At 41.4% G+C, this 22,747-nt stretch overlaps 1 protein-coding gene across 4 annotated transcripts in view; it reads right to left on the minus strand.

Annotated features, from left to right (window-relative positions):
• strbp (spermatid perinuclear RNA binding protein) overlaps positions 1-22,747 on the minus strand; it is a 71,922-nt gene that overhangs the window by 23,019 nt on the left and 26,156 nt on the right. For all 4 annotated transcript variants that reach the window (XM_079365153.1, XM_079365154.1, XM_079365151.1 and 1 more), the window contains one exon: positions 8,023-8,205. In XM_079365153.1, the coding sequence (XP_079221279.1) occupies positions 8,023-8,025 (3 nt within the window). In that variant the 5' untranslated portion in view covers positions 8,026-8,205. The remainder of the gene's footprint in view (positions 1-8,022; positions 8,206-22,747) is intronic.

The following is a 22,747-nucleotide window of genomic DNA, read 5'->3' on the forward strand; positions in this document are numbered from 1 at the left end:
TACGGGAGCGATGATTAAAACATCTGACCATTACGTTTGAGCTAATATCATTTGGAGGAACTGGTACAGCTGGGACCTGAGTTCATGTGCAGAGCAGACGATGAGATAACCCTTTGTTAGTTTAATGACATTAACAATGCATCATCGCTTATTATCAAAGCATTGCATTTGCAGCAATACACACGGTGTAATTCTCGAGGGGCAAATGTATAATTCACAGCAGAAAAACCTCTATAACAGATGATAAACAGAGTAACATGTTATATGTGATAAGTTCTTTCACATGAATTATTCCTTCATGGCAGTGCGGGCGGGACAACGTATTGGCATGGTGATGGACGTCCTGACTTGTGTGATACACTGGTGCGTGATACGCTGGTGCGCCGTATCACAATTGGTAATATATAACATGAAGCACCATGAACAGATTTCTGTGCCTCTTTGACTCACTACGTCACCACTTTATGACCTCACACGGTGGTGGTTATGACATGAGTTAGAAGTTAGAGTTACGCTAGTTAGCAGTACCAAAGCTTTTGTTTTACACTCCATTTATTTCTGTGTCATTCACCAACTGTGTATTTATAAACAAACAGTTTTTTTTCCCATACTCGCTCGATAACAGTGTCTGACTTTCTCTCATGCTCTTTATTTTCTAAAAGCCCTTGTTAATTGAGATAAATATAAATATGTTTACACTTAAGCTGACAGAGTATGTTTACATTATCACTTGGAAATGCTTTTTTTTTTTTTTTTTATCAATATAGGTTATCTTACTTTGACGTGGAGCCTCAGGAGCATGACTCAGTTCAACATGAGGAGGCTGCTCTCAAAAAGCTGCTTATCTCCAAGAGCCATATTTCCCTTTATTCACGACACACACCGAGTCAAAGGGAAGCACACACGGGCATGCTAAGTCACACACGCACACACACACGCAGACACACACGCACACACACAGAAAGCGAGTAGAGATGACCTTTCAATAGTAGTAAAGATAGTGCAGTTTGAGCACTTTGAACCGACTTCAAATCCAAGGACCACTGCACATTTTGCACACACACACACACACACACAGTGAAAACACAAGTACACACACTCTATCCCGTTCCTAATTGAACGGGTGACATTCTCATTCACCGGAGTGAGTGAGATAAAGCCATTAACAGAAGGGAGGACAAGCCCTGCACAATGACTGCAGGCTGACAGGCTGTGGAGCTCAATATGCAGAGTTTGGCACAAACATTTGGCAGGGCGACACACTTGCAATCCCGCTGGGACTCAACTGTGATTCTTCAACACATTGGCAAAGCACGCTGGAGTGACACGCTGGAGTGAATTCAGATACCTCGAAAGAAGATGCAGCGTTTGATTTATGTACCTAGTTTCATTGCATCAGGCCTTCTTTTGATCAGATGACGTGCATGGCTTTATTCCACATTTAGTCCATTTCTGTTACGTGAGATGTGTCTTAAAAAAAGATCTTCATTTAGAACAGTTAAAGAAGAAGTGTAAAAATACACTTTAGTATAAGGGCATTAATGTTTATTTTGATATGGAAAATGAAGCAAGATAAAAATGAGATTTATCAACACACAACTAACAGAAACATGAGGAAGAGAAAATAATAGTTACTGAAGATTAAAAACTGCACTGTTTGAGTCATTTAAACTGTCTCTAAGTTATTCTTCCTCTGTAAATCTTTTGGCCTGAGCTACAGAGTATTAACAAAAAAAACCAAAAAAAACCAAAAAAAAAAAAACAAGGTAGCTGTGTAACCAGGAGTGTGTGTCCTGTTTGTGTACTTTTCTACAAGTGCGCCTTGTCAGAGCAATGTTTAACAGACCAACAGTTGCAGATTTTATGAGCCGTTGCTAATAGGAGCTCCCGCAGTCATAAACCACACGGCCAAGAGAGTTTCTGTTTCGTGTGTGTGTGTGTGTGTGTGTGTGTGTGTGTGTGTGTGTGTGTGTGTGTGTGTTTGGTGGTACTACTCGACCGTGGGGGAGTTGTTGCTCAGGCCCTCAGATGACCATGTATATCAGAGCTGTTAAAGAGGACCCGCTGACAGAAATCGACCTCTTAAATCAGCGAGTTGCCAGATAACGCTGCGGAGATTTCGACAGGTGACACTAAGTCAGCTGATGTTGCAGAGACAGAAGATCAAGGGGTTTTGCACTTCCATACTAATTTATGAGAAAGGTTGCGATAGCTAACAAACATCTGGATAATTCAATAATCTGCCCTCTTTAACAGATATGTTTAAGAAGTGTCTTTAAGATGACTACCGGTAGGTTAGAAAAAAGAGTCCTAAGGTGGTTTTAAGTATTCAACATTGAATGCTTCACATGTTCTGTGTTGACACGTCTTACGCTGCTATCAGGACCTCCTCACACGCCGGTGACAAACTGACTCTCAAAAAAGATGCACACCCAATCTGCTGGAGACAACGCCTTGATTGTCTCTGACTCCACCCTGACCTGTTCATGGCCTCAAGGTCAATCCCACAATACGCTCCCAACTGTCTGAGGCTGAGAGCTTAACACATCATAAATGATGGTTCAGTCCCAAAGGACCCCCAAGCTGATGCCGGTATCATCCCCCCACTGCCACTTACACAAATGTAGACTGTGTCCAATTTCGGCACATTGACCTACAGATGATCCTTGCTGGTGGAAATTGAGTCAAATTATCCTGTAGGCTGAAGGTTACTGCTGACATGTTTCCTATAATTCATGTATCGTGCTCTGTTTAAAAAAAAAAACATTTTATTGTATAACAGCATTTTTAACGAAGAACCTTTTAACAAACATATTTTATCTTCAACAGAGCAGGACAAACAGTGAAGAGAGCCAGACTGGTTGTTAAGAAGGAAACAGTTTATCCACATTATCTAAATCGCTTTAATTACATGTCAAAAATACTCTTAACCGGCTAATCTGGGGATTTGTTTTATACGAGTGTCATCGTCTCACTGCAGCATCAGCCATCAACCTAAAGAGTTCAAGAGTTATATAGTCGCACTTGTAGGGTCACGTGAAAAAGTTGAATCATGTACTTTGACATCTCCTGACGAAGACACGTGCCAAAGATCGAGCATCATTAGCTAACTGGTTGCCAGATTTACACCAAATCAAAGATGAGTCCAAAAAAACTTCCAGCTAAGATGTTGAATCTTTTTTGCCTTTTTTGAAATCCCTGAATCCCAATTTCTAATGTTAGTAATATTTATGTTTTTGGCCAGAGTTGGAGTCCAGGAGTTGGAGGAAGATTTGGCCACTCTGAAATGTGTTTGGCCACCCAAAGGTCCACCCTGAAATCCTAAACTATGATTGGCTATTTTCCCTTGTCCGATGCAGTACTTTCAAAAATCAACCATTTTTTTCCTGTTGCAACTGTCTACTCATATCTTTCTTTGAATTTTAATGTAGCACATTTCATTTTGTTAAACTCCAAACCATGACTTTGGACATACCACTTCTTCTAAGTGGAGATAGATTCACTGACCCAGTAGGGACTCCCCGATTCAAAAAGGCTGGACTCACATCTAATTTTGTGTGAGTGTCATTTTTGTCATCATTATATAATAATAAAACACTTTAACAGGACATCACTATTAATTCATACTATTAGCCTTAATGTATCGGCTTCAAAGATAATCTCATAAAGAGCTCAGAATAGCACATAAGAGCAAACTGAAGGTTTGTGAAGGACACTAAGTGATTTTTGTTAAATGGGTGAAACTGTATGAAGAGTCTACTGAGGATGTACACAGATGCTGCTATTTGATCTCAGCTTTCTGCGGACCACCACCATTCACCATGCTGTGTGCACGTGTGTGTGCGCACATGTATATATATAGCTTCATATGGCATTGTTGCATGGTGCTTTTAGACGGCACACTTACCAATTACACTCCATTTCATGCTCCAGTGAGACCAACCGGCTGGCAGGAGAACAGTATGTTACATAATGATATTACACAGCATTCGCAACTCACTGTGTACTAATGTGAGCACACACACACACACACACACACACACACACACACACACACACACACACACACACACACACACACACACACACACACACACACACACACACACACACACACACACACACACACACACACACACACACACACACACACACGAAAACCTTTGTGCACAGCATGGTGCAATGCAAGAAATCTGTTATTCAACACAGTACATACGAACGTTAGGAGTGAAATTTGCACATTGTGTATAACAGGATGTCTTTCACACACATACACCGGTTACTTCCATCACCCTCTAAACTTCTGATCTCCTGCTCTAAAAGCATCTCAGCTCAAGGTGTTGTGGTTAGACACACACACTTGTCAGTCGAGGCTATTTCACTTTAAAGGCAGCAGCGGAATCCAATGACTTTCCTCTCCATCGCTGCCCGTCTCTTCCTGTCTCATCCTGTCTCTCTGCGGCCATCTGCTATAAATTACATGACCCGATGCCAAGGACAAGATTCACTGGAACAATATCAGCTGTGATTGCAGGGAAACTCTCTTCGCATGTCCTCGTCTCGTTTCACAAAATCGATCCACTGGCCTTTTATCTTTACAGAAGCATTTAGGGAGACTGTTCGACATGTTTGTGGGCGCCTCGAGCGATTTGTGTGCATTTGGTCGTGTTTTAGTGCGTACTAGAAGCTTGGTTGCCAGCCTACATCTTCAAGGTAGCGAGAAAAGGGAAGGAGTGATGACAGGTGAATAACGATGAAAAACAAGGTCATGCAAAGCTGAGAAATCAACAGAAGGAGTTGTGGGATGAAGACAAACCGGTTCTTAATATTTGTGGTCAGATGCATAAACAAAGTTTGGTTGCAATGAAGCTGGCGACAGAGTCCAAAACACTCGACAAACAAATTAAACCCACAAATACCAGGCCAACCATTTCCAGCTGGGGTGTCTGAGAAGATGTCACACCTCTTAGGTCGGAGATGAAACCAAGCGAAGCTGAAGCAGAAAAGACAATCCAAGACTTCAAACACGCCGTCACAAAATGGGCAAGGAGTGACAGGACAGGCAACACACACAAACAGAATAAAAACCTCAGTGCTGTCTCCGTAACATCCAGCAGCCTGGGGGATATTGCATTAAAAATTCATTCAGTGATTTATCTGCACTCTGCTTGGCAGGCCAACCCCGCTACCCTGTTTTATTGTGCTCTCTCTCTCTCTCTCTCTCTCTCTCTCTCTCTCTCTGTCTTTCAAATCACCAAATGCATGTGGTCTCAGAGACAAGATAGCAGGATTCACAAAATGTCAACATAAAAGTAACACCACATTTTAGGCAGTCAAATCGAGCAAAAGAAAACAAAGACAAATCTGGACACTTCAACGTCCTGATAAACCTCAGATAGAAATGTGACTGCAAACAAATAGAGAGCACAGTTTAAAAAATGCATCCATCTGTCATCAATCGCTACTTTACCCAGCCTCCTTTGCACTTATGTAAAAAAAAAAAGAAAAAAAAGAAATTCAATCTATGCTCTTTGCCCCCTTTCAAGTGTCTGCATTGTTTAAAAAGGTTTATAGCCTCTAAAAGCAGATGAGCTGACTTCACACAGTTTCTGGGCCTATTATATTTGCCGAGTGTGACTTCACAAGAGGAAATAGCCGAATACAATAAACTAAACATGTAACGAGGTCATAATGGAAGATGGGGAAAATATTGTACTGAAATGTGTTTCCTGTTTCCACAGAAGCTTCTGAGACCTTTGAGCTGTTTGTATTCTAAAAGTCACCATGGTTAGGATATCCATGAGTTCGGCCTCAGGATGGGACACCCAGATTCAGGTCCGACCTGTGGCTCCTTTACCACAAGTCGTTCAACACACTCTCTCTCTTTCTCTGATTTCCAGCTGTCTACTGCTCTATTTTTTTAAAGGGCTTTAAAGGCCAAAACTGAATCTTAAAAAAATGTGGAGAGAAAAATCGTCACTAAAAATGGACGGCTGTTAATAGCTCAAAAAAACAAAACAAAAAAAGCCCATCATTTGCTTCAATTATCTGCTCCATCTCAAAGTCTAAATCACAAAGCATAGTTCTAATGATATTCAGTCCAACACCGCTGTCCTGCTCTGTGCAGTTTGCTTAAAAAACAACAACACTCCCAGCCTTGTTAATGTAACTGCTCAAGGTCTCTGCACAAATGTGGAAGTGTCAAGTTGTCAACACCAATTTAATACAGAGATTTAGACTTTCTTTACATGTTATGTATGTGTTACATGCTACCTTGTGTCTGTTCAGGGTGAAAAAAAAGAGTCAGACAGAAACAGAGGGCATGTGTATTCATTACATGCTAGAAACTCAGCTGAAAGTCGATAAAGAAACAGTTTGGTATTTTGTGTGATTAATGCACTTACAAGCCGGCAAGGTCACCGACAGTATTTGCTGCATCACCATAACTCGAGACCAATCAAAGCAGGCGACACACACACTTACACACACACATGTCTCATTACCCTTGGTTATTTATGAGCTCAACCATGTGCCCCCTTCTGCAGCATCTAACCAAAGCATCTTCAGCAACATCTTGTTTTCTCTCCACCTTTACTTCTCTCTCTCTCTCTCTCTCTCTCTCTCTCTGTCTACTTCCCACAGAGACTGTTTTCCCACTCTTTTCCTTTTCGCACTCATTTTTCCTCCTTCCCCCTCTTGTTCTGGTTTTTTAATAATTCATCTTCTGCTCTGGCCGCCGCCACCCCCACCACCACTAGGGAAAAGGCTCTCACTGTCACAGGCCGAGACCATTAATCAATCCCTCGTCTCTCTCTACCTCCAACCCAACCTCATTCCGTTCTTAACCTCCTTTCTCTCCCTCATTTCTTTACCCTCCCCTTCTTCTTCTGTTCTGTTCACCTGCCATGTTTCTGTCCGGTATTTATTTTTTTATGGTTTTATCTGCCTCCACTTGTCATTGTCCCCCTCCACTGCGCCCTTTGATCTTTCGAGACACCCTTGACTCCCCTTTAACAACACAGCTTCCTGCCTTCTGTTGAATTACTATTCAGCTGGGGGAAAAAACGCTTGATTATCACGAGTGTTGTTTAGCTGGTTAAAGAAAAACAAAAACAACTTCAGAGTCTTATTTTAAACGTTTCTATCTCCATGTATTAAAGGCCTTTCATATTGTTTCAAACCTCCCCGAGTGTCTCTACCTGGATCATTTATACCAATGTTTTTTGGTTTGGATTTTTCCTCCACTTTTTTAAAGCCTTCCCTTCCTTTGAGAGATATCAGCTCCTGCAGGAAACTAAAAATACAAGCAGGTTGTAAAACTATTTTCCATGTACACTTCTTTTTTGAATACTTCTTCTGATTTTAAAACAATTGGACAATTGAATCTGTCGGGGCATTTTACTGCTATTTTGAATTAACTTAATTTTGAACTCATGTTGTATTTTTTTTTTTTTTTTGCCTTCATTAAATTTACAAGGGTGTAGAATGTGTTATTTGCTCTTTAGGCATTTACTCTGAACTAGAAAACGTAACTCATTTTGCATTTTCATTATTTACAGATTATAACTGACATCTTATGATACATGTTTTCATTAAACACAATGAGCTGTTTTAATCTAGAAGAAAAATCTGGAAAAATAAAAAATTAAACAGTAAATTTCTTTTGTACAACTAAATATTTCCCAAAGGTTTACAAGCAATACAACAATATAAATAAAACCAATGTCATTTCAAAGTAACATCAGCTACATGCTGGTTGTTCTCTTCGCTCTCTTTTAATCACTCTCTTTCTTTTCAGTCTGTGTTCTCTTGTTTCCTGTTATTGTTGTTCACCTTCCTCCCCTCCGTTGTCTCTTTCATCCTTCTCCTCTTTCCCAAAGTTAACATATGGTCTGTACAGTTCCTCCCCCAAACAGCTCTCCACTCCTGTCCACACAACAGCCTTTATCAGGTGTCTCCCTTTGACACACACACACACACACACACACACACACACCAGTTACAGAGCAGGGAGTGTATTACCATGCCTGCAGGAGGGCTGGTCGCACGTTTCCTTCCTTCTGACGCCCACTTCTGGAGTTGCGGGCCGCGTGGTGGGGGGTTTGCAGAAGCAAGGTTATCGGTCAGGAAGTTGCTGTCAAGCCGTTTCCACTCCTCATGTGCTCCTCTGTCTCTCTGGCCGGAACAGAGTTAGAGGTTGTACTTCTAAGAGATGAAGAACCAGAGAGAGAGAGAGAGGGGATGGCAGGTCAATCAATGTGTTAACCACAACAAAATGCCATCTCACTGTCTTACAGAAAAACAAACTGACTGGCTTGGTTTTTTTTGTTTTTTTTAACACTGCAGAAAAGTGATCTGATTAAAAGATTTGACCCATTTGAAGAGGAAAGATATGTGAGCACACGTACACACAAGCACGCATACAGGAGTTCATTCATTTTTCATGAGCTGGGAGAGGGGGTGTAATACAAACATACACTTGTTCTCATACACTAGGGTTACACACTTTAAGCCACACACACACACACACACACACACACACACACACACACACACACACACACACACACACACACACACACACACACACACACACACACACACACACACACACACACACACACACACACACACACACACACACACACACACACACACACACACACTGAGTCCACACCTTGGCCATCATTAAGGCACAGTGACATTTCCACCCGCTTCACAAAAGAAGCAGCAACAATAATGTAGAAAAGAATCATAATGGGATAGCTGCTTGACTCTAAAAACACAGTGTTTCACTACAAAGCACTTCTGATTCACCCCGTGATGAACACTAGAGAGGGCGCCAGGAAACAAATTGAGAGCACAAAACTCGGAGCAGGATTTAAAATGACAGTGTTTAGTGCTCGGCGAGAGCCGGATCATTGAGCTACAGAGTGCTCCTTCCAATACAAAGTGAGACAGTAATGGTTCTAACCTTATCGCTTTCTGGCTTTTATTCCCTCCCGGAGAAGAAAAGGTATCGGTGAAGGGAGAGTCATACAGGGGAAAAAAAGGAGCGAAGGCTTTCTAAAAATGGTGAATATATGGAATTAAGTCAATCAAAACTACAACGCAAGTTAACCTATTAATCGTTTTTTTTTTTGCTTTCTCATGCCTTGAATGAGAGTTTACTTCTGACTGGTATTTTCGGCACATCTTAGTGCTCAGTAAAGTAAATATGCATCTGCTGTTGCTATGAAAACACTGGGCCAGTTTTATCAGTGGAGAGCAAGCAGAGGTGAAGAGATACACAACGTCCCTATTCACAACACGAAATGTCAACAGTATCACCACTGACAGTACACAGAAGCATCTGGTCACAGTCAGACCAGAGCAGTGACATTTATAGTGCCGTGCGGGGCTGCATGTGTTCACAAACAGACTTTATAAGAAGCTTCTTTTTTTTTTTTAACCAAGGGCTTCCAGTTTTAGGAACTGTGTGTTTTGAGAAGGTTTGAGGAAATGCAGTAGAGCTCATATCGACGATGAGGACTTCTGAGTAGCGATGTTTAACGACAGTATGGGAAGATAACAGAGCAATACAAAACATGGACTCTCACCCTAACATTCAAATATGTGACTATTAGGGAGTATGGTGGCAAAATACTGGTTGATATCTGGACGCTCTTAATTGTTGTTTTAATTCTCGTAGAACGTTTGCTTCATGCCTGGATGTAGTTTTCTCATGGTAGCTTATTTTAGCTCATTTAGCCTGAAAGAAATATGAAATACTTGCATCGACAACATGACTGACTACATTCAAGACAAACAAATATTATGACTGTGATGTTCAGACTTATGTACAGCCAAACTATGCTTTTGGTTAGTTGTGTATAAGGTTTGGTTTTCCTAATTTATCAGTTGGCTGTTTATCTCAAGTGTTAGAAAATACCCATAAGTCCTGAGGCAAAGAGACTCATTACTTGTTTTTTTTTTTAAAAGCCAATTAGCAAAACCTGTAATCTTGATCGTCATTACCCCTACCTGACAAATAAACAGGCCCTTGAACCGTTACATAGCCCATCACTTAAGAGACTACATCTCTATCTTACCGCTGTCAGGGGACAGACAAGATAAACACACGTGTGATTGTGTCTCTCTCTCTCTCTCCCAGAGCAGACCAGCCTCTCAGTGAACACCCAGTGGGATCCAGAACGAACAAGAACAGCCGAGGAAGAGGGGAGAGTGAGCGATCGTTCAGAGAGAAAGGGGGTAGAATTGAAAATGAGCATAAACGCGAAGGAAGTAGGAACGAGGACAGCGAGCAAATGAGGCAAAACTATGAAGGAGAACACGGAGCAGCCCGTGGTGGGAGGCGGTGAGAGGGGGGGGGCAGAGGGGGGGACCGGATAAGCAGCGAACACAGATATTGAGCCGGCCTCCTCGGGCAAACAGACTCGACCAGAGGCTGCTCCTCATTTTCTCTCCAGCTCTCCACGGCAGCCGGCGGGCAGCACTGACAATTACCTCTTCCACACCTGGCAGCGACAGTGTGTGTGTGTGTGTGTGTGTGTGTGTGTGTGTGTGTGTGTGTGCTCTCTTGTTGTGCCACTCGGTTCACTTCCATCATGGGTTGGCCACTTAGGATTGTGTGCACATGATTATAGCTCATGCAAACAAACACACCCAGACTCCCTGCCAAGAACAAGAAGAATAACAACGTGCCAGCTCCCATTCTATTCTCATTATCAGAGCAATATAAAACAACGACAACAAAGCCATCCATTTACTCCCCTCTTATGACACCTTCCTTCTCATTTTTTAAGTAAAGCAGAATAAGAAAGACACTATGCAACTTAACAACACTTCTGTTCTGGATATCAAGAACAACAACCTGTGTGAAGTCGTGAGTTCAGTAAATTGACTTGTTGGTTTTCGTGAGCCAGAAGTGGATGCGTGGGTTATGATGGAGATGAGTGAGGGGATGTCAATGCCAAATGATCAATCATTAACGGTCTTCTTACCTAACGCATTCATTAGTATGCGGTAAGCTAGTTAACTCTCATGTTCCACACAAAGTAGGATCTTTCCTGTGATGGCTGCCGACCAGTTTATTTTTAAGACTTACTGGTTGAGACTAGCACAGTCACGGCTCTTTTGACTATAACTCCGGTGAGAGAGCGAGCCACCACCGAAGATTTATGAAATCCTTTTCTCCGTATGACTGCCAACAGTAATCAATGCATGAGAAACACTAAATGAGCCAGCAAACCGCATACGGTTTGGGCAAACACTGCGTGCTAAATGGTGCATGCATAAAAAAACAAAATACTTTTCATCAGGCGAAAAAGAAAGAAAAGAAACGCGGACATCTTGGATGTCTTGTTGGTAAATAAATCACTATATAGTGGTTCATATATATTCTCTTGTCAAACATTTCCATTTTTTGATATAAACAGCGAGAAGACAACGTGCAGCAGCCACAAGTAACTAACAGCATCATTACTAAAGGTGAAAAGCTTTAAGCCTTATGAGTTATAAACAATTAAAGAGTTCTTGTGAGTAGAACAGTTTTCTTGATATAGACAGAGACTTATTTATTTTTAACAGGCACGTTTAATTTTTTTTTCAATATAGGACTTAATGGGGTTTGTCTCACTTAAGAAACCAGCCTCCAGTGGCCACTTTACGTATTACAGTTTTTGGCTTGATTTCTCTGCCCTAGAGGTTGCTGCTGCTTGGTGTCCTTCAATCAAATCACTCTATTCTCTCTCTCTCTCTCTCTCCACCCCGGTGTGACAGTGTGCCATGTTTGAACACGCATGCTTTCTTGTTGCCTCTAACAAATCTTACTTTCTAATTGTTCATAAATCCTCCTGTGGCCTTCCGTGGGTTTCACCATAACCAATTATTACATCCCTTCCTGCATTTACACTCCATCTCGTTTTTTTTTTGTTTGTTTTTTTTCACGCCTCCCTCCAGAATTACTTTTCCATTTTTCTTTCTTCCCTTTCTTATTAACGTCATCCTGGTGGGTCATTAATGTGTGATTGTGTTTCGTTTTTTTTCTCCAGAGAAGGAGAGGAGGAAAGAGGAAAACTGCCTCATTAAGGTTGTTGCTGGCTTTGCTCAAAACACGCTCAAAACACACACACACACACACACACACACACACACACACACACACACACACACACACACACACACACACACACACACACACACACACACACACACACACACACACACACACACACACACACACACACACACACACACACACACACACACACACACACACAAAGCAATGCTATCCCCTCAATTTGGTTCCATAGTCATTGAATATATTTCTCAGACAAGTTTATGCATTAGGGAAAACACACACACACACACAAACATCTGTTCTGTGTCCTCACTTCGCCACGAGTTGGTGATGATGTCCCGTTTTCCCGACAGAGATGAAGGGAATCAGACAGAGGAGGAGAAACAAGGGATGGGAAGTGATTGAAAGATGAAGGAGAGATAGTCGAGCTGGGGGAATTTGCTGAGATAGCACTGAGCAGCAATTTACACCTTTCTCATCGGATAAGCATCAAATAAGATGAGCTGCGGAAGAGACGGAGTGAGGAAGACAGAGGACGGGGAGAATGCCAGAGAGAGTTGGCTAATTAGCGTGCGAGGACCTGATTTTACACAATTTATTCTCTCTTTAGAGTTTGGATTACCAGCCTACAACGGTATTCATCTTCTTTTAATCATCTTAACGTTGGAACTTTTAAAATGTTGTGGTCGGAATATTACATTTGAAGTTTTATCCTCAGTGGCAGCAGAGTAGTTTGTTAAAAAATACATCATTATTATTATTTTTCTCAGATCAAGTTTTAATTTGAATGTTTACAGTCACAAATGTTGTTTTTTTTAATCCCTAAAGTAATAATCCAATATAAATTCCATGAGGAGATCTTCAATGAGAAGGTCTGGGACAGGTTGGAAGAAAACTTCCGGCAGGTATTTTTTGATCTGATTAAAAACACAAACTCAAAAGTTTTACTTCCAACATTGGAGAGATCAATTTCCTATTGATTTCTCGGTTTGTGGAGGGCTTCAATATCTGCCTCCATGTTTGAGTTCAGTTCCCTTCAGTACACAGAGCTGTGATTCTCCATGACTCGTACCTACATGTTTTTAGGCTTCTGTCAGTGATTTCCCATGCATCTTGATGTTCTTATCACAGTTCTGTGCAAGCCCAATGTGATGCATTTGAATTCCTTGTGTGATCGACCAGGAGTTTATCAACAAATAACAAGCAGAAAATGCTATCTTGTCAATCTTTTTTAAATCAGTGATGGATCCCATGGTGTCAGATGAAGTAATCTGGTATGTCTTGTAAAAGCAGGTTGTGAAGGACCCGTCATGAGGTGACAGGTTTTGTGTATCATCAACTTGCAGCTCTATGCATTAGTTCACGCTTTTTCGCCCTGCTTCTGTGTGAGGCAATCTTTTCCTGTACGCGTCTTTGCTCTCCCGTGAAGCAGACCTATAGCATGACAGTAATCCTAGCAAAGAAAGCAGCAGATGTAAATAAAAAGGCAGTTAAATCTGTGTTTTATTCTGAAGTTATTTGAGAGCTTGAGGGTTGTTTTCTTTTCCCACAGATTTTTCCGAGGTGAGGTATTTTAAGTCTCATGAATGCTCCACTTCACCAATGCTATTTCTGACCAATCAAATGTATACGCTCATCATCGCAAATCTATTTGAGTGTAAAGTAGCTCTGTGTGTACTATTAGCAAAAACTGATGTGTGGTTCGCTCGTGGCTTATCAGTGTCATAATGTCTGCATCTGGGAAAACATCTGCAAAAGTGTTGTAATGACCTGGGTAAATAGACACACACACACAACATGGTCACACATGCGGTACAGTATAATGAAACACATAGCACCAGGTGGCACATAATAAACAGAAGGGATGCAGAATCACGCCCTCGTACACCTCTCTCTAACCACCTCTGTTGTGGGGAAGCATGCATTGTGTAAACAGGTGATGGCTGACTCTTCGCCCCGATAGATCTCTGCTGGAGGGAGACAGCAGGACAGACACACACTTATTGGGGGGGGGATGATACTGCTGGAAAAGGAAGTGGTACGGAAAAACAAGAGGAAGAACAAAAAGATCCGTGCCGAGGAGATAGCAGAGAAATGTTACGGCAGGTTCAAATGAGACATGTAAGACGAGTACAAGGAGAAAAGATTCACGGTCACGTCTCTGCTGTTAACACACAGAGAGAAGCCAAGACTACCTGTCAGCTAAAGAGTTAGTGACCATTTAACTCTATGTAGGAATAACATAACAAGTATTCAAATCACTAATAAGGGAGACTCCTCGTACCATATCCAACCCCCCCCCCCCCCGTCTACTCAGATCATCTAATCTTCTTTCCATCCCCTGCTTTAATTCCAAAACAAAAGGTGATGGTGTCTTCGATGTTGTAGCCCCCACTCTATGAAATAAACTCCCACAAACACTCAGATCGGCTGACTCTTTTTTTCACAAGAAGCACCTATAAACTCACCTGTATAGACACGCGTTCATGTAATCTAATAGCCTTTGTGTTTTTTGTTGTGTATGTGTTTTCCTGTTTTTTCCGTTACTTACATTCTACGTGACACTTTGACCTCCCTGTTCTTTTGCTCTTTTGGTGTCATTGTGAGGAACACCTATCACGTTTTCAAGAAGCAAGGCGTCCTAATGGTACTTTCTCTGGAGGCTGAAATCAACAAGTCCACGTGGTCAGAAGGAGAGCCGGCCATTTACTCTCATCGAGATGGCAGACATGTCATGGTCAGTACAAGAGTTGCTTGCTGTAAGGTGTGAAGGTTGCTCTTCTATGGCTACATGCACATCTTTAGTTTAAGACTGATATAACAGAGAAAATCTGCTCAGGAGCTGCAAAAAAAAAAAAAGTAGTAAAAAAAAGGTAGGAATGCCCAGGAGCAATGGCAGGGCCCCGACCAAACACTATGATTTGTGTACAAAGAATTTCTACTGATGCTGCTTGCCACTAGTGCAAAGTGTATCTACCCATGTAGTTAAGAGACCATTTAAGGCAAAGGAATCAAACATCTGAGTGAATTCTTCGTGAGCTGAGTTGTTAAAAAAAGTTTTAAAATCTTCAAGAAGTGCAAGATTCTTACCTTGTGTTATACGAGCATATGTACTATTAATGAGGAACAATGAGTTCCTAAATACCTGGAGCAGAACCTTGAGCAGCAATGATCGATCTTCCATTGTATTATGAGATTTGAGAAGTCTGTATCTTTGGCAATTCCTCTAAATCAGTGACTTTTTCCTGCATTATGTCTCATTAATGCAGGAGTATGCTGCGAGGCCTGACACAAGCTGAACGAATATTAGAAGAAAGAACACCAGTGACAAAGTGTGTACAGCACTTTTCGTTTTTGTTGTTTTGCAGATCGCAGATTTTGGTATCTCTGTCGATGGTCCACAGCCCGGCTGCCACAGGAAGTTATCAACAGGCAGCTCTACTGCATCATTACACCGTCCGGGTAGTGGCCCATTCAAATATTACACAATCATTTAAAACGATGGCCCTTGATTCAAGTCCTAAAGGAGCCCTGCTGGTTTTCAGTCAAGCTGTGTAATGAGGAACAGTTACAGTGTGTGGGCTGTAGTGAATGCACATTAAACTCTGCCATACATAAACAATAGAGTTTGTCTGATGTCTTTACATTTACACTGTTTCTTTAAGTGCAGCAGACGTGGCACACTCATTAATGAAGCACATATGCTGATACAGTGGTTAATTCTGCACAGTATCATAGTGGACACACAAGCTAATTCTATAGGTCTACTGGCTGCGCCTCAGTTGTTGTATGTCAACTCGAAGGTTGATGATTCCTAGGTCCTGCAGTCCAATATGTTAAAGTGACTCCAAACTTCTCCCACTTACAAATTCTATAAATGTGAGTGTGACATGTAATGTAACAGAAGACTAGAACACCCCTATACAAGTCCAAGTCTATTAGCATTTACTCCCGCTGAAATACCCGGGGTCTTATTTAGAAAACAATGACCATAATCCTAAATAATACTAAAATGTGAATCATTCAGACGAATAAAACCTGCATGTAATGTTGTTCCTATACAAATCAAGATCCACCTGGCAGTGTGTGAACATGCTTCATGGTACACAAACTATGGTGTGTTTGTGTTTTAGATCACAAACTTTGCATGGGAAGAAGTGTCACTGGTATCAGGTCCCTGAATGAGACCCTGCTCTGTTTAATTTCATTTTAGATCTCTTGTTTTATTCCAGAAGTTCAATCCTTTAGCTTGAAAGCAATCACTCTTTCCTTTATTCTATTATTTGGTTTAACATCAGGTTCAGCTTGATAAATCATCATAAATCATTTTGTCTTGTTTTTTTCCTATGATGAGATGTTGATATGAGCCTTTTTTTTTTTTTACAAAAAAAAAAAATAATCATAAAAAAAGAAAAGAAAATTAAAAAATGTTCAGCAACCATCGATGCTATTTGCTGGCAGTCTTTCCACCAACCATGTTCCTTTGCTCCGCCACAAACAATTACAGCAGCGAGATTATCACGTTTTCCTGCATCAGTTTCATTTTTCAAAGAGCTTCATTTAAAGGAAAGCTGGTGATGACTAAACTGCAGGTCAACTATTACAGGTTTCAACACTCCACACCATTACCTTTTAATGGATCTTTGAAGCTTTAAGAGCCTGCAATTGAGGCTCTGTTCCATCGAGTCCTTTATGGACAACAATCAGACACTTTAAGTATCCTTTTGTAGCTCAGATGCACTTGCCTTGGGAAAAAAATCAAGTAGAGCAATTGCTATAGCTTGGTTTATTGATTGTAATGGTATTGTATCCATCAGCAGAACGAGGTGAGGTCAAGTGTTGATAAACGCAGGTATTGATCACTGAGATTACTCATGTGCATCCTCTAGTAACAACCTTCATTCTTTACTTTTTGTAGACTTACTTAACTTGAGCCAGTAACAATATTTTGGCTACTAAACCATATATTTCATGTTAGTAGTTTATTGTCATTGGGTCCAGTTGCAGGCCAGGAGAGGTCAGGGCCCAGCGTATTGATGAGATGGCAGGAAGCAGTGAAAAATGCTGACATCGCTTCTGCAAGGGAGATAGATAGCATTGACAGGGGGAGTGTAACTCCCCTCAGTCGATTATTAAAATGGAGCCAGGGTGTGGGTGTGTGTGTGTGTGTGTGTGTGTGTGTGTGGTTCCTGCTGACAGCAGGTCAGAATGGAGAGACTCAGGGTCACAGATTAACAAGGAAGGATAAATATGCACATCTATTCATCCATCTATTCATCCATCTATTCATGCACCCACCTACTTTTATTCATGACTAACTTCAGCAGGAATAAAGAATTTCCCATGATGTATAAACTGAAATCAATCAATGTATTCAGATTTTGTTTTCATCTATCTACTGTGTATATCCCTTATATTAACGTTAAAATCTAAATGAAGTTCCCACTCACACTTGTAGTGTACTGTCCTGTGTAAATGTCATTGTTTTACATACATGTTTATTGTGTGTGCGTGTGTGTGTGTGTGTGCGCGCGCGCACTGGTCGGCTCCTGCTGTGCTGATTTCAGCAGAAACGGATGGTCAAGCCAGGACTCTACCTCTGTTCCCCAGCTCATAGGGCTATGAGAAGACTTGTCTCCATGTGCACGTGTGTGTGTGTGTGTGTGTGTGTGTGTGTGTGTGTGTGTGTGTGTGTGTGTGTGTCCTGTTGTTTCTTTCCCACCGTATCTCCAACACACTTTGTGGTCCTGAGCCTGTTTTACATCCAACCTACACAGCCGCAGACACAGTGGCCCTGATTGTTACGGCGTAAGTGATATCATCCCAGCGCTCTTTGGCCTACTTGTGTGTTCCACTGACAGTTAGCAGTTTAATCCTGCCTGAAAGGCTCTTCAATGCTAAGCACATGTTTGCCAACACACAAAGCCGTCATACTCCGCCCCTTTGTGTGTTCATCCAAGCTGGTGCATGCATATGTAAAAAGGCTACTATTCACATAAAGGCCAGCTGCCAAATTTAAATATAAGCAGCCTTTTCTTTTGCTGAATTTTATGGAAAATATTGCCGTAAGAAGGGAAAAACAATCAAACATATATTGAATCGAGGTTACATAAAAGGTATGAAATTCAAGCTGGCACGGTTAACTTAATTCTAGTCCGCTAGATGAGTGTTTGTCTCAAATGTTAAGTGCATGGGGACACCTAGGGTCATCCAGATGTGGACTAATTCCCTAATGGGCTTCCACTGCACAACACACACAGGCAGGCGAGCAGCCAAATACAAACTCAACGCACGCACATGCGCACGCACACACAAGCTCGTACGGAGAATTATGCCAGCGGTGTGTCAATTCTCCATTTCTCTCACTATTCTCTTTCAATAATCAAAGCAGTCATGTGATGCGTGGTGGCAAATGAGCGGATTAGTGAGAAGCTAAGGATCGAGTATTTCTTTTAAAAAAATTTACTGTATAGGATAGTGTCTTATTTACAATAGTACAATTAAATTTGAAGTTAGATTTTTTCATTTTCTTGTGCAGCAGTGTTTTTCCTTTTTTCGTTTCTCTTCTTAGCGATGGTCTGCTTCTCTGATGCGTGTTCCACCAGTGCAGGAAATGGCTTGAATGCAGATGACTTTTGCCGCAGATCAACTGAATATGTCTTTGCCGACTGCCAATTTCAGGCCAAAAATAAAGAAGGAGGAAAAGTTCATTTTTCTCCCGCACCAGATAAGAAAACTCATCTAGGGCAGTAAAGCACGCTTTCTGATTCACTGGCAGACAAACATGTTTGTGTACTCATTCTGTCTCATGTTAGCCGTCGTAAAATATGTGCTACATTAGGCAGATTTATTCCCCCCCCCTCCTCTAACTTCTTCTTCTGCAGAGCTGTAGCAGGAGCCGATCAGTGACTCCATTCATGCCGGGTCTATTTGAGCAGTGTGCTCGATATGGACGTTTCATTACACACTTCCTTCCTGACCGTCTGTCTGTCTCTCTGTCTGACTCAGGGGAGAAGACTGAGTGAGAAGCAGAGAGGAAGGAACGAGAGTGGGGAGAGAGAGAGAGAGAGAGAGAGGAGAGGAAGGGTGGGATTGATTTGGGGGATGTACGGCAGGAGAGAAAGCGAGAAAAAAAATGCAAGGGAGGCAAGAAACAAGGGGAGAATAGGGGAAAGGGTTAGAATGAGGAAAACAGAAAGGTTCTCAGCGCATGACCACGAAGGGTCAACAGGAAAGAGCGAGAAATAATGCAAAGGGTTGAATGACAGCACATGAATGATTTAGAGAAATATAATGGAGCTATAAGGTCGGCTGTTCAAGGTAAAAAAAAAAAAAAAAGAGAGCGAAGAGAGGAGGAGAAATGATAAAATGACTGCACAGGAAGAAAAGCACAATATGGATGAAAGGAGAAAGGTGGGGACAGGAAGGAAGGAAAGGAAGGAAATGGGGACACAGGAGGATTAAAGAACAAGGCAGGGTGTGAAGGTTACAGAATCAACAGAGAAAGAAAGAGAGGAAGAGAAGTTTAAAAAATCCTTTTTACAAGAAGCAAATTAGAACTTATAATACTTAAAAGCTTCAAGGGAAACCTTTATGTTTGTTTTTTTTATTATTTTAAGTTCTAACTGATTGACAAAATTACATAATACTAAATCTTTATTATCTCTAGTATGCTTTTTAGAATGACCTGCCTCAGGTAACTTTTCTTTTTCAACATTGAAGGTTGCCGATTAATTGAAACCAATACTTCATATTGACAGATTCAAAGAAAAGTCCAACAATGTGCAACCTGAAAGACTAATATTTCAATGATCTGATGAAATGGAAGAAAATGCATGTTTGGATTGTCAACAGATGAGAGGGGTAGTAGTTATGTAAGTCAAGGAACGCACAAAGACTACATGACCACACACTCTGTAATGTACAAAAACAGACCAAACTTGGATTATTTAAAAGAGCCCCACTGAATTTGTTCTGCCTTACTGCATTGTCGTTTGCTCTATTCCCTCCTCAGATAACCGTCTGCTGCTTTGTTGTGGGTGTTTCATGTCTGACTGTTTGAGCTCGAACAATCATGGTCACGAACAGCCGAGGAAATTAGAAGAGAATAAAGAATGAAATTCATCCTCAATTCGGTCCTCAGGTTTAGTATTTCCCAGCAATTAGGTCATGTAGTTCTACACCAGCTCTTAATTGGACTCAAACCAAAACAACATCATGACTCACAAACAGCCTCTCCTCTGCTGTCAGATCCTGCGTGTGTGTGTGTGTGTGTGTGTGTGTATGTGTGTGTGCGTGCGTGCGAGCGCGAGCTCGCACGAGAGGAAAAGCATTAGATTGCAACAAGGCCAGAGACAAAGAAGGAGAAGAGAGTGAGAAAGAGATTCAGCCTCAACTTTTCCCCTTGGGATTGGTCTCCATGACGACGAAAGCATTTTCAGCTGAACGTGGGACAAACAGGAGGAAGCGAGAGACGGAGATACAAGGAGAGAGATAACATGGCAAAACTGAAAATATTTCAGCTTGTAAGTGTGTCAAATAGGACGGAATTGAAGATAAAAGAGCAGTTTAAAAAAAAACCCGAAAAAAAAAACTGAATTAGAGGTGAAAAAAATTGATGCAAGAAAAGATGCAATTAAAAACACATCTCTTATAGCTGAGCAGCCAGGTAACCACAAGACACTCGATCTACAGCAGAAAAAAGCACGCAACAGGGCAGGCAAAAAAAAAAGCTGTGACCCAATACACACACACACACTCCACTGGAAAACAGAGAGCAACGAGAACAAACAGCATCAAGAGACTATAACATCTCATCTTACTACCACAGACAATCAGACTGCATCTATATTTCAAAAGCTACGGAAAACTGCATGCGACAAAAGGCCGTCATGATCCAAGATTAGTGGAGGGCACAGTGAATGAGGAGGACAGCCATAAAGGGGGATCAGGTTTCCAGGCTGGCAGGCAGACTACTGTTACCCCTGAGGGTCATTTGTCCAAAATCGGTGACAGTACTAGTAATTCAGCTTACAAACTACACAGAGTTGTTCTTAAATGCCCCAATGTTTCACCAAGAGTAAAAAAGGGGAATTAGACCTTAAGTATGAAATACGGACAACTTCTGAATGGATAGAAAAAGTAGTTCTTTGGAGACCATGACTTTGAGATATTTGCTTACGTTGCCTTTTTTTTTTTGTTAAAATGGAAAAAAGAAAATGTCAATATAGAGAGACAACCGTTTCAATTTTCTTCTGCGATAGGTTTGTCGATATTTGCATAAAAAATACAGTCAATATCACGGAAGATGAATTATTTATTGGGACTTGTATGGGCTAGTTCTGCTTGACAGAGTTGCCCTAACCCCACAAAATGTGTGTGTGAGACTGGTTACAGGGGGGTTGAGTGAGTGTCAGTGAGAAAGTGCGAGAGAGAGAGAGAGAGAGAAAGAGAGAGAGAGAGAGACAGAGAGAGAGAGACAGAGAGAGAGAGAGAGATGCGCTCTGCTGCGCTTACCGGCAATGTCACCGCTTTCTCAAGGACACTGCGGCTAAGGGGCAAGATAGAGGGAAAAGAAAGAGGGGAAGAAAAAGACACACATGAGAAAAGAAATCGACTGAGGTAGAAATAAATAAAAGAGACAAAGTGATAGAAGCGAAAGTTAGAAAGAGAAAGATGCAGAGATGGCGAAAATAAAGTGAGAGTGGTGGAGGCAGCGGTGGAGTAAAGTGTGAAAAAAAGAGAGAGGGTGATTGAAAAAAGGGAAGGCTGTTCATCTGTGTAAAAAAAACAAAAACAACCTAATGTTGGAAAAACACAAGAAGATACACAGAATGTGAAGTAACCAGAAAACTTTCAATCAATATGCTTAATAAACTGAAGGTTGTTACAATCAGTTATTGCAACATTTCCTTATTTTTAAGCTAAAGATCTTCAGTACGGAGTGATATAGACAAATCATGCGAATGCTTCCTGTGTCTACTTGATAAATAACATTGCAGTGGATTAATGTCGGTAAGGGTTTATCTGAGTCCTATGACTCACAGAGAAGTCCCGTCTGAATGACTTTAAAGATCTAAAGGTACTCTGACCTAACGTAAACAGGCTGTCCTCAGCAGCTTCAGACATACTGGAGTGTAAACTCCACACACTGAAGCTTCCCCAGCCTGCGTTCAGTCTCACCAGCAATCCACTCAAAACCTCTACAGCAATCAATTATTTACACATAAACACACACACAGACCCCAAAAACTTCCCGCTGAGAAGATAGTGGAGGATGCCGCTGGGTGAATTGCATTAAGGCTACTTTACATACATAAGTAGGCCGTTTAGCAAAGTGGTGAGGGAACACGGCGACCGCTCTGACCACAAACTTTGACCAACGGTGATCAAAATGTGAATGTTTTCTTCATGCGTCGTCTGTGTATATTTAAACTGAAGTCCAGACCACAACAGCTGGGTGGTTTTTTTCTGTTTATGCAGATACACAGAAAGGTAGAGAATACACATTTGAGACTATGACAGGAACAGGTTGTTAGTGCCATATATGCAGGGGTTTGAATCTGTTTTCCCTTACTTATTCTCATTCTGACACCTAAACATTAGCATTAGCATTAGCATCCTCTCTCTCTCTTTTAGTAGCTCGGCTCCCAGCCCCCTTTTCAT

Source organism: Symphodus melops, assembly GCF_947650265.1.
Source record: "Symphodus melops genome assembly, chromosome: 16".
Lineage (NCBI taxonomy): Eukaryota > Metazoa > Chordata > Actinopteri > Labriformes > Labridae > Symphodus > Symphodus melops.